The sequence below is a fragment of the Leiobunum rupestre genome, chromosome 8 (assembly GCF_980474605.1).
Source record: "Leiobunum rupestre chromosome 8, qqLeiRupe1.1.hap1, whole genome shotgun sequence".
Taxonomy (NCBI): Eukaryota; Metazoa; Arthropoda; class Arachnida; order Opiliones; family Sclerosomatidae; genus Leiobunum; species Leiobunum rupestre.
In genome coordinates, this window is record NC_143391.1 from 16924355 (window position 1) to 16939101 (window position 14747).

The following is a 14747-nucleotide window of genomic DNA, read 5'->3' on the forward strand; positions in this document are numbered from 1 at the left end:
GGGAAGCCGAACCGTCCGTGTAGAAAACCATCGCGTCCTTCACGTGAGGTTCGAGAGTTGCGAAAAACAGTTGCCGTAACTGCTCAGAGTTATTGTCATCCTTAGGACTGGTGAGCCAACGCGAGATGATGGTCGCCGACGGAGGGGTCGCCGCAGTGAAGAGGTGTCGACTAGTAACGTGGAAAAGCCAATCAAGATTGCAGGCTTGAGCCAGGCGCCAAGCTCTAAGTAGGAAAGGAAGCCTGTTCTTTTCGAAGCGATGCTCCAAAATCTCCCGGCGCAGGAGAGTGCGGTAGAAGTCCGGAGTGTCCGCCGCCCCACATGGAGCAAGGGTGATTAGATCCATATAGTATCTCCTGTTGCTTAAGGGCGGAATGGCCGCTTCGGCCTCCATTAAACTGATAGGAGAAAACAGTGGAGTCCCGAGGATGACTCGAAGGGCCGAATTTTGAATTTTATCTAGTTTCTTGAGGGCACAAGCGGGCGCCGACGCGTAAAGGGGACTAGAGTAATCCAGTCTGGAGCGTACCAGGTGTGTATACGAAAGCCGCAAAACCTTACGACCTGCAACCCACTGGGTACCCGAAACCGCTCCCAGGAGGTTTAGTCTCTTCATCGAAGAGGAGGAAAGGTCCTCGATATGGGGATTCCAAGAGAGACGGTCATCGAAAAGACCACCTAGTACCTGTAGGTGGATACCTTAGTGAGCGGCTGATGGCTCAGTGTGAGAGTGAGGGCCGCCGGAAAGTCGGTGTCGCGAGAGAAGGTCATAAAATTGCACTTGAGAGGTTGAAAGTAGTGGCACGACGACCTTTTCGGAAACCCGATTGTTCCGGAGGGAGCACCTTGTTGAGCTCTAGATACCAGACTAACCGACCAAGTACCAGTTTCTCGTAGATTTTCCCCAGATTTGGGAGAAGAGCAATGTCCCTGTAAGAGGTAGCGTCCGTAGCGGATTTCCCCGGCTTCAAGATCGGGTGTTTCCACCTCGAAGGCATCACCCCTTCAGCCCAGAGGCGGTTGTAAAGCGCCAAGAGTGCCACGCGATAGGCCGGAGTAGAGTTTTTTATGATCAGATTAGATACATTGTCCACCCCTGAGCAAGTGTTGTGTAGACTGGAGAGAACGCCATAGAGTTCTTCTTCGAAGAAAGGAGCATTGTAACTGATAGGTGGGCTAGCCAGGAAAGAAGCCGAGACATACTCCTGGTCAGGACGAAGCGCCGGAGGAGGATGAATGTCAGAGCATGGGCGTCGGGTGTTTTCACCAGAATTAAGAAGGACTATGTGGTCATTGTCCTCCAGCCAAGCTTGAATGCGGCGGCCCGCGGCGTCTGTTTTATTGCTGCCCCACAGGCAGTTGTGAGCGTTAAAGTCCCCAAGAACAATAACTGGAGTGTCCACGCCACGAAAAAGCTGATCGAAAAATGCTTTGTGTGCCTTACCCCTGGGGTCGTAAATGTTGAAGAGCGTGATCCACCCCAAAGGGAAGAGAAGTTTTAAAACTAGGGATTCAACGTCGTCGCAAACTAGAGGTGGCAGTCGAATCGTCTGTACAGTCTTATTAACCAACACCAGCCACCAACTGGACGATGAGTAGAGAGAGGTCACCAGTGGTGAAATACACCGGGGCCGCAGCGCCAGTGGACACGGCAGGCTCTGCCACTGGGTTGGGAAGACGGCGATTGGTTTGACTCCTGTGGCGGGTGGCAGCTTGAGCGTATGTCCCCTGCCGGACTATCGCTCTTGCCTCCCGGAAAGTAACATCCTCTGTGCGACGAACCTCTAGAACCTTTTTTTCTCTCCTTAGCTTGGGGCAGGCCACCGACTTTGAGCTGTGCGACCCTTTGCAGTTGGCACAGTATTCGATGGACGTGCACCTAGCTCCGGATCAAAAGCATGATCCTTGCCGCACGTAGCACAGATTTCGTGGGTCACCTGAATGCGGCATTTCGACGCGATATGACCGTAGTGACGACACTTGTATCACTGAAGGGGACGTGGCTGATACTCCAAAGCTCATGCTGTATAGTTATACATGGCGGTTAAAAATAGTAGAAGCTCAGATGATTTTTACATGATCCATCCGATCCAAGCTCGCAGAATTCCCATAGGTTTTTGCTGGAATTTTTCACATGAACCATTTCAACGTTTTTGGATTTTTATTTAATAATAGTGTTGAGAAAAATCAGCAGATACACAATGATATAGTCAAAAGAAGCAATTCGAAGAAAACTTACCACTATAATCCTTTTCCAAGGACAATTTTGTATGCAATGCCAGTCTATCAGAAATATATTATTATGATTGATAAGCACTTAGTACTAAAATGCTAAGAGAGCTCGCGCTCTTGGTCACGTCCCTTCCTCGGTGTCTGCTAGGTGTCAATTCCGTATTTTATGTTAGGCTTAGACGCCCCGAAATTTATCTAGACCTTTATATACATTTCTTATATCTATGGCTGATTCTGGCAACCCTAATGAACTTGAACTTGAATCTTGTTTTGAACTTTGACACGGGCAACTTCATTTTGGCTTCTTTTTCGAAGAGGGTTTTTTAAACTGGCCTAGGTATTTTTGGCGTGACTACTATTTTTTGGTCAGGCCCATTTTAAACCTATGAAACCTGATGGACAGGAAAAGATCTGGTGTTTTACCCAATGTTTATGGGAAAAAAATTAAGAAAGAAAAGATCAGTAAGATTGATTACAAATAAAATTCATTCTTAAAATCTTATTAAAACTAGTTTTTTCCAAAGGTTCAAACTGTCTGGAAGATGGTAAAAGTACAGAAGAGGCTTTAGATTTTTTAAAATCGATATTCCCGATTGAAAAATTTCAAAGCAGACTTCCTCCAATTATAATGAAGCATCAAATATATTCCATAACGAGTAATAGAACAGAAGTTGATAAAGAATTGGTAGATAAAAATTAGTTTTATTTTCCGCTAGTGCTTTAAATTCATGTTAATTACATATTTAGAATGATCTCTGTTGTAAAGGTGTAATAAGACTCTTTAAATTTGGATCAGAAGAAGATGAAATGGCTATTGTCTTTTACAAAGATTACGAAAATCATGTTAAAAAAGTTAATCCAAATAGCCTTATAACAGGTCATTTTAAGATTTTATAGTTTTCTTTTAGAAGGGCATTATCTACATTTTTTTTCTTATTTCATAGGCAAGTTTTTACAAAATTTAGTATCTCAAAGTCCCGACTTGAGTTATGATAGAGTCATGCTCCAAACCAAGTACAAGTTTTTGGAAAAAGAAATATCGTACAAATAACTGTTTCTCATGTTTGTTGGTGTGAAGATATCTGATAGTGTCTTATTTTTACAGGGAATTAATTAACATTGGTGTTCTAACTGTGAGAGATGTGGGTAACTTTTGGCTTTCCATACCAAGAGCAGGGGAATTCGTTAAAACTTTCAGAAAAGGGAGAATAGCACTTATTAATGCCTTAAAGAGAACCAAATATAAAGAGCTTTTACTAAGTGAATTGGAGAATAGAAAATTACCCAAAACTGCTCTACTTGGCATTAAATACCAAATTTATGATATTGTTGGAGCGGATTTAGTTTCTATGTAAGATTACAACTCTTTGGTTTTGGTATAAAAGTTACATATTTATTTTTCTTACGTAGAATAAATACCTCATCCAGTAAACTAATCAGATTAAGGGAATCTGAATGGTAAAATTACTTTATTTAACACATTTATTTATTGAATATTTATTCTCAATTTATAACTTTTTATCCTGTTAAATAAAAAAAACTTTGCAAATTGTGTTGAAAATTTAATTTTGTTGAACCGTAAATGTATAAAACTCTGTAAGTTTGTCTCATTGGGAAATACTTTGCTGAGAGCTATTCTCTTCATAGTGACATATTAAATGAGCATAAATCTTCTATATATAGAGTTCCTCGAAAAATTCTCAGGAAACCTTTGCATATAAAGAATATGAAGTATCATACCACCATAAGTGTTTAATATTATAGACTTATGATATGACGTAAAGAATAATGACTTGGGGTTGAACAGTATTACCACGGTCAACTTTGAACAGCGCGTGATCAAAGTTGGCTGTGGTACTACCAACTAATCAGATTACCATGGAGGAAGGATAAGGAGAGACGACTCAGCCGTTTATATGTAAAGTGCCTGGTTGCCTGCTGACTGTAGCGCCTCTGGCTGTCATACGTTACTAAAATAAATATCGTGGCGCGCGGGCCCGGCTACATTTCTCGTAATGGCCGATAATAGTCAAAAATCAAATCGAAGTTATTCCGGTGGTTCAAGTTGTTGCTTTTTAAATTGTCCTAATTCTCAGAGAACAATCGCGAAAGGTATATATTTTTTTCAACTTCCCGAAAGATGAAAAAAGGTGAGTAAAAATATGTTAGAACCATATTTATTTTCATTTCTTAACTTAAGCCTTGGTTGTAGATGTAAAGATTGGTTGGAAAATCTGGAATAAATATGTTTAAGAAAAAATTCTAAGTTTGTAGCGCCCATTTCCAGAAGAACCAGTACCTCACATTAACGCCTAGGTAATAAAATTATTTGATTAATGCTATGTACCCGAAATAAATTTCTTTAGGTAGTTAAGTACAGTCAACAACTTATCCGAAGAATATCCTACAGCATATATATTATTCTTCCAGACCTAGATTATTGTGGAATGTCATTCCCAAAAGATTTGATGTAAATGAAGAAGCGGAGGCTAATTTAATTTCACTGGCCAAAAATCATACCTCTACAAGCCCACCCATCAAACTGGCAGGTGGTATGTGCTATAATGCTTAATTAGAAATACATTATAGACTAACATATAGGCCTAGTTGGTGTTCTTAATTTCTTTTGCACAGATTCCACAAATAGTCCACAAGATAAGGCTTATGAAAATAAAACTATAGAAATGCGATCTAGTGGTAACAAAATATTAAATTCTTTAAATATTATCACATAATAATCATTAATGAAAAACACATTCAACAGATAATACAGTATACCTAACCCCAGTGAATACAGAAAACCTAAAATTAGCGAAAGACGACGACTTTCTTTAGATAGTGGAAAAATATTATACAGGATATTTGAAAAGTATTTAATATTAGTTTTAGTCAATAATGTAATTAATTATACCAGGTTCAGTCATTAATTTAACGCCAGTGGCCAGACCTAGATTTAATCCAAGAAATTTATTCAAAATAACCCCTATCAATACTAAATTAATTCAAGATAAAAAAAACTGAAAGCTAAACAAAATTGCTCTCCAAAAACCAAAAAAGACTCCGGAGCCAAAAAAATTATGAAACTTAAGCATGTATAAATCATTTTCATATATATTCAATAAAATTAACTAATTTTTAAAACCATCTCTGCATTCTTATATTAAATAAGTTTAAATTTCCCGCGCTTTGCTATGTGATAAATCACTTTTGTAACGTATGACGGCCAGGTGGCGTTAGCATCTCCTTTACACTGCCGTGATTTGCACAAAGGCATTAACGACCATTTTTGACATTTTAATGTTTTAGTTTTATCTGGGTAAGTTGGTGGTGCTGATTCTGAATCTGAAATTAGTTTGTTTCTAGCCCTCTTAGGTTTTAAGATATACGCTTGTCACAAAAGCATTATTTCGGTACTTTCACGGAACTACTTCGCAAATAGGCATTAAGCGCCATCCTTTACTTAGCACAAAAGCATTTTATGGGTTTATCCAATCAGCATTAAATGCTTTTGTGCGAATAATTTAAGTAATATGAGATTACCTTTAAATAATTTGCGCAAAAGCATTATTGCCTTTGTGAACATTTAAAACTCAAAAAATACCATGCACATCGGAATTTAACTTAAAAAGCGGGATAAAGGAACCGCTAGTTTCAATCAGGAACTATAAATTTAAAAAGAGCAGAAAAAATACTACTAGATAAGATATTTTCCAGAAAATTCTGAGGGAAAGTTTTTCATTGATAAAAAAAAGCAACAAAACTGAGTTTTTCTTAAAATGACGTTTTGGTCGTTAATGCCTTTGTGCAAATCACGGCAGTACATAGCTAAAAGGCAGAGTCGTCTCTCCTTATCCTTCCTCCATGAGATTACACTCTCTGAACTAATCTTTAATAAAAAAATAACATGGCGACTGCCATGACGGACGCGAATGTGACAGAAGAAAAGGAAAAAGTTAATTCCGCGGTTATTGAGTATGTGATTGAAACTCTAAATTCTAAGTTTGGTAACAGTTTACTCAATTTTAAAAAAGCCAATGAATTATATTTTTCTTTGTGTGAAAAGAGAGCCGATTTGGAGAAAAAGGTCAGGGCCTTGCGTTTGAGAAAAAAAAGAGAGAAAGGAGTAATCTGGGATCTGTTGTCAATAAAAATTTAATTTTTATAGTTGTGCAATGATGAGAAAGTGGAAGGTGCTTCAAATATAATTGAAGAATGTGAAACCGCAGTTTATTCTACAGCAGAACTATCAGAAAAATTCGATAAATTATCAATAGACTTGAAATTGCTCTTAGAAAAAGCAAATAAAATATCTTCAGTATATAAAGAAAAACTGAACCAAGTTTCTCAATTAGAAAAATTCCAGAGTTACTTAGATTGGCTATCCCACTTTGAAAATATAAGGTGAAAAATTCATAAATTGCGGATATTTTACAGTTAATTACAAACTTCGTTTTCAGTGCCGAATTAGCGGATGATATACAGCAAGGAAAAAGGCAATCTGCAGTTTTTGGGTTTGAAGAACTAGTTGACCTATGGGAGAGATCAAGAGGCACCAAATGTCGTAACCTTCATAGTTATTTTAAGCATTCTGTCTTATACTGGCATAATTTGCTTCAAGAGCATATTGGAAGGTGAAAATTTAAGAAACTCGAGAATATCCTCTGTAATTTATCCAAGTTTTTTTATTTTTCAAGTGAATTTTATAAGGCTCTTCAAAATTTAAACTGGCCAAATGTTGCGACTAATGCCATAACAAATCCTTCCAATGAATCTGTTGCAAAGTTTGAAATGTTATTTGGCCTGCTGTTACAAATCCAATTACCGTATGTAAGGAAAACTGTTAGCTCTTGTAAAACATTTTAAAATTTTCAATGTTTTGTAGAAAAGATTTATGTTCAAATCCTGAGAAAGAATCTGAAGAATTAAGTGACCAGTTATTACCTATAAGGCTAATGATTCGACATTTCCAAAAGCGATTTGTTTTTCACTTCGTTAAAAGCAAAAAGACTAGTAGATTAGATAAAGTATATTATTTTAAAATTTTCAAAGAAGAAATTCAAAAATGCAAGTTTTTCTTCTTTACTTTTGCAGCCTGAGTGGTATTTTACTCAAATACTAACTTGGATAAAAGATAACTTAAATTTTATGGAGAAGAGAGTCCAGCCACTGTTAGACAAAGCTAAAGTAGAAAACGTCTATGCAAAAGTAATTTGCATAATGTTGTAAAAGTTTTTGATTAGTTATATTTTTGCATTTTTATTGTTATAGTTGGAGTTGATAAGGGGATTAGTTCATTTGGCATGTTGGAAACTAAAATCGGATATGCCGCAAATTTTGTATGATGATCAGCTAATGACTCATACTATAGATGAAATACTTCTTTTTGAGAAAGAATTACAAAATCAAGGTTACGCTTATAACAAACCTAGTCCAATTTTTATACTAACTAGCGATGTTAGTTTTACTAAATGGCTACATTTGGAACTTAAATGTAAATTGGTAACTCAATAGTCTAGTAATACTTATTATAATATTTGATTGTTTGGGCTAGACGCGGAAGAACGCATGGATCAGATCTTTACATCTGAAAATGCTTGGAAATGTCGGTACAGTGTTAGTGAAGACCTGGATGATTTTAAAGTGCCTGAATTTACAGAAGCGTTCATGACTATGCTACTGCTTATGACTGGTTTGTTGGAATTATGTCAAAGTCCTTTGCTTTCAGAAATTAACGTCAATGCTTTTACAGATAGGTATCGTCATTTGCCAGAAACAAAGCATCAACTCGAATTTTTAAGCCTTCAACTAAAACTTATGGATGATTTTCGGGTGCGGTTGCAACAGCTACGACATGCTGAATCAGAAGATCCCTTTAAATCTCATTTTGGCAGCATTGCCAATTCGGTTCATTATCTTATTGTTGTTCTCAAGGAATGGAGTAACATGCCTGTACGTATTAAGCTTAAAAAAGTAAAATATTGTTGAACATAAGCTACATCAAAATTTTTACCATTTTCATAGTTTTATTTGCAACTGTATTATGCCAAACAAAATATTTCCTTTAAAGATAATTCTCAGGGTAACGAAATATTCATTATTTTATTAACATTATTTTTCTCATAAAAAACATATCTGAACAGTTATAGAAAACATAAATGGTGAAAATGCCTTGTCAGAAAGCGTTTTTTTGCCAGTTTTGCAACTTTTTGAACATATGGAGCAAGATCTTTTAAAGAAATTTAATTCTTGGATCCTTTATGAAATTCAAGCCAAGAGCAAACCTTACCGAAAAGAGAAGTAAATATCTGGTACAATTTTAGACAGTTTCTTCAAAAAAAATTCACCCATGATTTTCCTTTGAAAGGTGGTTCTCAATCTTGGCAAGTGAAATTGAAGATTTATCATCAAGCGCTTATCCAATGCTTAAAGTTCTAAAAGATAGCTTGCAAAGCTCTCAAGAAATTCTTTCAAAGCCCTTATTTATCATAGTTTTGCATCAAATTGCTAAAGAATTGAGTCAATATATTTACAAAGAGGTGATAAAAAAGCTGCACCCAACAAAGATCAGTATTCATTCTAGATTTTTTTTAGGTTATCTTGGAGAATATTTTCAGCGAAGGTGGTGCTGCTCAACTAGAACAAGATATTAATAGAAGCGTAATTCCAATCTTTGGAGCGTATATGACTAGACCAGATGGCTATTTCAAAGAGTAAAAAAATACCATTATTATTCAATGAAAATATATTTACCAAGTGTGCGGTTTTCATATAGAGTCAAAGAAGCTTGCGGCGTGTTGACGTTACCAAGGGGCTCTGCTATTTTATTAAAAGAAGTTCTTGAGCAAGGTGTACGTCAAAATAGTCTAGACGCTTTAGAAGAACAGAGTATATATAGGCTATCTCCAGCTCAAGTGGTGCAAGTTCTAAAACAGAGGTCTGATATGGTCTAAAATAATATAGGTAATGAGATGTAAATTTAGAGGCTAATATATACCTAACAAAATGTTTGATCTGTTATTTTACAAAAATTACGCTACTAAGCACAGAAATAAAAGCATATTTAATACTTTTGGAAAAAATTAAAAATTGAGGTACACTTATTTGCGGCATATTATTCATTCAACGCCAAATTTGTGTTTCACTCAATTGTTCATATAATGAATAATTTTTGCGTATTTTGTTTTCCTATACAACTGTACAAGCTGTGGTTCACTTGGGGATAATTATATCAAGACAAACTTCCAAGCCATTGTTGTGATTTACAAAGTTGTCTTAACAATTACAAATTTCCTGGGTGTATTTATTTTCTAATATATTTTAAGTAGGGCTTACAGTACAATTACAAAGTACATTTTTAAGAAGGTAATTTAAGATCATTTTCACAATTATAATATCACTATATACACAATTTATCCGTTTTTGGGGAAAAAGAGAACTGATATTTTTAAACTAATACAACATAGGTTTACTATAACTCTGGACTGTTATTAAGAACAAACCTCTAAACATCTATAATTTTATATCGTAACTTTTAAATATTTAAATACTATCAGTGACTGAGACAATGTTAACAGGCCTTTCTTAACAAATAAATTTAAAACCTCTTGTGGTAAAAACAAATTCCATCCAGTATAACCAGAAATTCAGAGGAAAACCAATCAATTTCTTTTGATTGAAGAAAAATTACCAAACTGACTCACTCAATGATAAGTTCAACTGGGTAATTTTCATCAATGCAAAAAAATAGTCTACAACTAGCGATTTGCTTTGTAACAAGTCCCATGAGTAAAAACTTTTATAAAACAGTCTGTAATCCAAAAACTGCCAGCTTTCTATGTCCATTTCACAAAACCACAAGTTAATTATTATAAGCGCTACCCTCGGAAGACCTTAAAATGAAAATTGTATTTCATCAATTGCTTAGGCAAATAGCGGGCATTAATCATTTCGAAAATATCACATACATAGATATGATTGATTATAACTCTACGCATCTGTAAAACATTGGGCAATAAAAAGCTCAATAATAAGTTACACCTGTGTAAATAAAAAACCAAAACAAAAACTGATTCTGAAGATGCGTACATATTCTCAAAAGACTAATTTAATTTCAAGGCAACAAGCTCAGAATTCTGTTTACAATGAAAGAATAATGGGTAGTTAAGCTGGCAGGATTAGAATTCATTTTTAAAATTAGATAACCCATGTTTCAATTAATAATTTTATAGGAACCACGTACGAAAAGTCTAAAATTCTTATATTAAATCTATTCGAGTACTTGTAAATTTTAGAACAATATATAAACACTGGTATATTTCTAAAATTAGCGATAAAAAAGTAACAAAATTAAAATAAATTTAGTACAAAAAGGGAGGATTTTTGGGGTAATTTTACGTTAAAATCATTTTTTAAATTATAAATATTTTTAAAGGTACAAACAAAATCTAAGCGTCATATACTTTTCCAGCACTTTAAATTTCATGGGAGAAGCTTTTTGGAATATTTACATTTTACATTATTTAAATATTCTTCCGACAACATATTGGTCCAATTTTTTTGAAATGGTCCAAGTTTTTCAAAATAAATTTGTATTTCTAAATTTGCTCAGACAGTAGAATGTATCTTTAAAGTAGCGACATACCACTGTTTTTATGATTGCCCATTTCACTCTACACAAAGGCAACTTATTTAAAATACAGCCCGTTAACCAACAGGCCAAATTTTCTTATCAACCCACAAACACAAACGCCCTTTATGATCAATTATGCCTCATTTTATCACTTAGAAATTGACCCTAATCAAAAACTAAGTTAACAAATCCTGGATTAAAATGATTAAAAATTTGGTCTTTATGAACAACTTATAATGGGGTGTTTTTGGTTACCATATTTAATGCGTGACAAATTTTAAATCCTGAGTTATGAACGCAAAATATTTCAATAATTTGCCTAAAAACCAACAGCTCGCAGCTAATAGTAATTAAGAGATTCTGAAGACTAAAAAATTAAAGTACATTTTTCTATGTTTAATTTAAAATTAGGCCCTGTCACTCAAAATTGAGGAAGGGGAGGATGATTTTAATATATATATATTTATATATTTAAACACCAGGGCTCTCATCTTCCATGCCAATATCAATATATTTAAATCTTTGATCTGAAGAAAAAAGATTTTGGCTTATTTATAAACAGTAATTTTACCCCTTTCATTCTGTTTTTTACCTGCTATAACACACCTCACCAGAATACAGTTTTGGAGAAGCAAATTTTTTACTGGAATTCATCGTCGGAACTAAGTAGAGTAGTTTTCTCCGTATATCCTTGAGTGACAGAATTAACTTGCCTTCCTTGCGTGGGTTGTCCCCTTTTACGTCCGTGTGATGATTGTACAGTCCCATTTCTATTCTCGGCAGCTTGGGGGTCATCTTCTCCCACAGCTGTGCTTAGACTGGCTCCGTACGGACCCCCTCTTTGCACTCCGTTCGGTGGTGGGGCCGTATACTGAGTGTACTGCTGATATTGGGGGTGAAAGTTGTGAATCGCATCATTCATGATGTCCTTTGGGTTCATCGTTTCCTAATATAGGATAACATGGTAAATAAACCTTGTAAGGTGGTGGGTAGAAACTTCTCAACTCACCTTAAGACTGCTGGATATACTTTGCATGGTGACAGAGCGACCTTGAGAGTCTGAGGCGCAACCGTGAGTATAAATATGATAGGGGAAAGCGTAACGCAGAGCCAGTGATGCAAAAAACATCTCGATACAAATAAGGAAGTTCTGATAACCAGCAGATACAGTTCCAGCATTTGTTGTGGGATCGCCTTCGGTAGAATAGAGGGGGGAAATGAAACCAGCCTTTTCCAGAACTGCCAATATCACTCCTTGCCAAAAGGAAAGGAAAATGACAGATTTGACAGTGAAAAATTTCCAGACTGGTTCGTAGGGAGACAATAAATCTTTTGTTGCAAAGTAGAACAGTAGTAGGCCGTACAGGGCAAAAGAAACGCTAATGTTGTAAATTATGACAATGTAGAGATAGCCACTATCCGGTCTATTTAAGAAAACATTTTGTTGAACATTGAATTGTTATGAATACGCATAAATTAAAATATTACCGCCAATCTCCATCACTATATTTGCCAAATAACTGGAGAATTAAAGTGACTACTGACATCAGAGGCTTTACAGCGCAAAATTGAAGAGTGGCCTAGAATTGTTCATTAAAACCAAATGAGGAAACTGCGAGGTATTTTAAACTTTCAGCACTGTTTCACCTGTTTGCAAAATCTTAAAAATCCAATTGTATAATTCTTCCCAGACAAACAGCAGGTACCATACCAAAAACTAGACCTAAAAAAAATATTTAGTACTTATAATTTAAATAGAAATAAATATATCTTACTTGACAGGCTTCCCTCTGATTTCAGTCATTATATTACTTTCACCTCCTAGATACTCATAGCACAGACTCAAGAAGTTGTATATGACAAAAGCTATAAATTTAAAATGAAATTTTGGAATATGAAAATTTCATAACTTATCCAGTCAATTAAAACTTACCCTCATACCAATCCCGAACGCTGTCAAAGTAGACGTAATAATTGTTGTGAAAGAACAGAAGACTCAACCACGAATCAAAAGCATAAATAGGAACGATAAATAGAATTCGCACGATCCAGCGTTGCTCAGATGGGCATGTATAAAATCGGAGATGTTGATAGATCTAAGGAATTAAAGAATGATAAGGTGATAAAAATAGCTAGTCACTTAGTATAAGTTACCTGATGGCAAGTTATAACCAGAGCTGCCCAAACAAATGCTCCCGAAATGGCTTGGGCCGCAGTTGTTTGCAAGAAGATTGGCGGAATAACCGTGATGTTAGGAGACATTGTGTTGTTGTCGTCAAAGATCACAGAGTTATTTATATCAAAACTATTTGTCAATATTTCCGTTGAGACCAATAATGAGGCTGTTATATTAGTTGCCCCTTCATCACTGCCATTGACCATCTGTGTCATATTAAAACTTCTACTATTAGACACGTGCGTGTAGAACAAATATTTCATCAGCAATATCTTATCACTAACAAGAAAAGACCTTGACTTGGAAGAACACACTTTGATTAGCACAATCAATAAAAAAAAATTCCTACTGAGAAATGCTGGTGAAATGTTTTAGCCAGAGAATAAAAGAGTGATATCATTTACTAAGGAAAAACCTATAAACTTATCATTGAAAGGCTTAGCATGTTAACAGACAAGGACAGCCACCCCAAAATAATAGTTGAATAAATAAAGATAATGTCACCTTTACACCCTGAATGAGTTTTTGATAAAAAATTTTAATTAGGTTTGCATTAAAAAAAATAACGCCGCATGCATTGAAATTAACTATAAAACAACTCTATTTTATGCTTTATATATTAGTAAAGGTTCTTTATACTAAAAGAGCATACCAATATAATGTAGAAGAATTTATCACTGTTATTATTTACTAAACCCACTACCCCACATCAATGTTGTTACTCTGATATAGCTGTTGAAATATGATTTTTGATCAATGTTGGTTATACTCCAATAAAATACTATGTCCCATCCTCATGTGTAGCCAGAAAATGTGACACTCAAATCAAAATTTCTTCTTTGCTTCATATAAGCTTTGTATTATAATTTACCTTTACAACTCTAAGGGACATGGTTAAATCACTTAAATCAATTTATATTAGATTACAAAGACAGTGCTTGTTTTGATTTTCAAATTAATGTACATTTACTTTCAAAATAGGTAACTAATTGCCAACTTAATTTTATAAGCTTATAAGTTACAAACCATATGGTTAAAAAATTTAGTAAAATAGCAATATAGAAGTAAAAGTTATTTCAGTATAAAAAATGGCATATCTATCAAGGGCCTTTCACGCTATTTTATGAATTTTACGTAAAAATTTCAATTTAAAAACCAGTATGACCAAAATTAAGAACAGTAATAAATTGTAAAGGTCTTGATTTGAAGAAAGAGCCAAAATTACAACCGTATATTTCCTAAAAAAGATTTTAGTTTAAGTTAAGTTAATAGACAACTGATTTGAAATGAACAAGCCAAAAAGCTCTCTACGAGTATCAAAAAAAGGTTTAAAAGTAAAATCTTGCAATCATGCAATTATTAAGTATTAACTTAATAATGACCAAGGCTTAAGTAAATAAGTCAACAAAATCCTAAAACAAACCGAGGCTTACAACGCCAATATTGGGTAATGTAAAAATGTCCTTATTGCTCATATTTATTAATTGTATTAATTAAAGTTCATAATTACCTTAAATATGCTTATAAACGGTTATATTTAAAGCGTTTACGAGCCATACACAGCCTAAAGGAGATAAAAACTTTCTATTAAATAGCTTTTTAGCACAAGCAACCGAACTATTCATGATTTCCCATCAGATAATATTTTGCGTCATCAGTTCACTTGTCCTTTTCGCGTGCGTCGCCCACCGAAGGTTGTGACACTCTGGT

The 14747-nt window shown here is 34.9% G+C and overlaps 3 protein-coding genes and 1 long non-coding RNA gene across 9 annotated transcripts; 3 read left to right on the top strand and 1 right to left on the bottom strand.

Moving 5' to 3' along the window:
• Positions 1-2363: 2363 nt before the first annotated feature.
• Positions 2364-3779, top strand: LOC149932526 (winged helix repair factor 1-like). The gene is made up of 6 exons (XM_090156115.1): positions 2364-2694; positions 2757-2917; positions 2980-3109; positions 3177-3273; positions 3338-3583; positions 3643-3779. Exons 1-6 carry the CDS (start codon positions 2628-2630, stop codon positions 3692-3694), a joined length of 753 nt encoding a protein of 250 aa, XP_090012241.1. The 5' UTR covers positions 2364-2627; the 3' UTR covers positions 3695-3779.
• Positions 3780-4397: 618 nt separating this feature from the next.
• On the top strand, positions 4398-5177 carry LOC149932527 (uncharacterized). 3 transcript variants are annotated; one of them, XR_016473079.1, is made up of 4 exons: positions 4398-4548; positions 4663-4784; positions 4867-4929; positions 5147-5177. It is a non-coding gene; the product is annotated as an uncharacterized LOC149932527 (long non-coding RNA). The 3 variants fall into 3 exon arrangements; XR_016473078.1 differs by lacking the exon at positions 5147-5177 and adding an exon at positions 4997-5073; XR_016473077.1 differs by lacking the exon at positions 5147-5177 and having other exon boundaries at positions 4403-4548; positions 4867-5040.
• Positions 5178-6096: 919 nt separating this feature from the next.
• Positions 6097-9317, top strand: Rint1 (RAD50 interactor 1). Its single transcript, XM_090157531.1, has 14 exons — positions 6097-6316; positions 6398-6633; positions 6690-6863; positions 6927-7055; positions 7115-7256; positions 7324-7437; positions 7501-7723; positions 7784-7921; positions 7982-8181; positions 8254-8311; positions 8373-8529; positions 8597-8768; positions 8824-8942; positions 9005-9317. The coding sequence occupies exons 1-14, from the start codon at positions 6137-6139 to the stop codon at positions 9180-9182; spliced, it is 2220 nt and encodes a 739-aa protein (XP_090013657.1). The 5' UTR covers positions 6097-6136; the 3' UTR covers positions 9183-9317.
• Positions 9274-14700, bottom strand: Tmep (Transmembrane endosomal protein). Of its 4 annotated transcripts, none has more exons than XM_090157534.1 (9): positions 14548-14700; positions 13016-13331; positions 12795-12957; positions 12637-12727; positions 12509-12584; positions 12350-12441; positions 11871-12285; positions 11454-11807; positions 9274-10901 (listed from the first exon to the last, which is right to left on the bottom strand). In XM_090157534.1, exons 2-8 carry the CDS (start codon positions 13298-13300, stop codon positions 11502-11504), a joined length of 1428 nt encoding a protein of 475 aa, XP_090013660.1. In that variant the 5' UTR covers positions 13301-13331; positions 14548-14700; the 3' UTR covers positions 9274-10901; positions 11454-11501. The 4 variants fall into 4 exon arrangements, with proteins under 4 accessions (XP_090013660.1, XP_090013659.1, XP_090013661.1 ...); XM_090157533.1 differs by having other exon boundaries at positions 9274-11388; XM_090157535.1 differs by having other exon boundaries at positions 9274-11807; positions 13016-13243; positions 14548-14698.
• Positions 14701-14747: the final 47 nt, after the last annotated feature.

What these genes read in the sequence shown, in the direction of transcription:
- LOC149932526 (XM_090156115.1), top strand. Translation starts at nt 2,628, where the DNA reads ATGGACAGGAAAAGATCTGGTGTTTTACCCAATGTTTATGGGAAAAAA. An exon ending in CAGAAGTTGATAAAGAATTG is followed by an intron (nt 2,918 to 2,979) that starts GTAGATAAAAAT and finishes TTACATATTTAG; the next exon opens with AATGATCTCTGTTGTAAAGG. An exon ending in TCCAAATAGCCTTATAACAG is followed by an intron (nt 3,110 to 3,176) that starts GTCATTTTAAGA and finishes CTTATTTCATAG; the next exon opens with GCAAGTTTTTACAAAATTTA.
- Rint1 (XM_090157531.1), top strand. Translation starts at nt 6,137, where the DNA reads ATGGCGACTGCCATGACGGACGCGAATGTGACAGAAGAAAAGGAAAAA. An exon ending in AGACTAGTAGATTAGATAAA is followed by an intron (nt 7,257 to 7,323) that starts GTATATTATTTT and finishes TTACTTTTGCAG; the next exon opens with CCTGAGTGGTATTTTACTCA. An exon ending in AGGAATGGAGTAACATGCCT is followed by an intron (nt 8,182 to 8,253) that starts GTACGTATTAAG and finishes CCATTTTCATAG; the next exon opens with TTTTATTTGCAACTGTATTA.
- Tmep (XM_090157534.1), bottom strand. Translation starts at nt 13,300, where the DNA reads ATGAAATATTTGTTCTACACGCACGTGTCTAATAGTAGAAGTTTTAAT. An exon ending in CGTTCGGGATTGGTATGAGG is followed by an intron (nt 12,728 to 12,794) that starts GTAAGTTTTAAT and finishes TTAAATTTATAG; the next exon opens with CTTTTGTCATATACAACTTC. An exon ending in TATAGTGATGGAGATTGGCG is followed by an intron (nt 12,286 to 12,349) that starts GTAATATTTTAA and finishes TTTCTTAAATAG; the next exon opens with ACCGGATAGTGGCTATCTCT.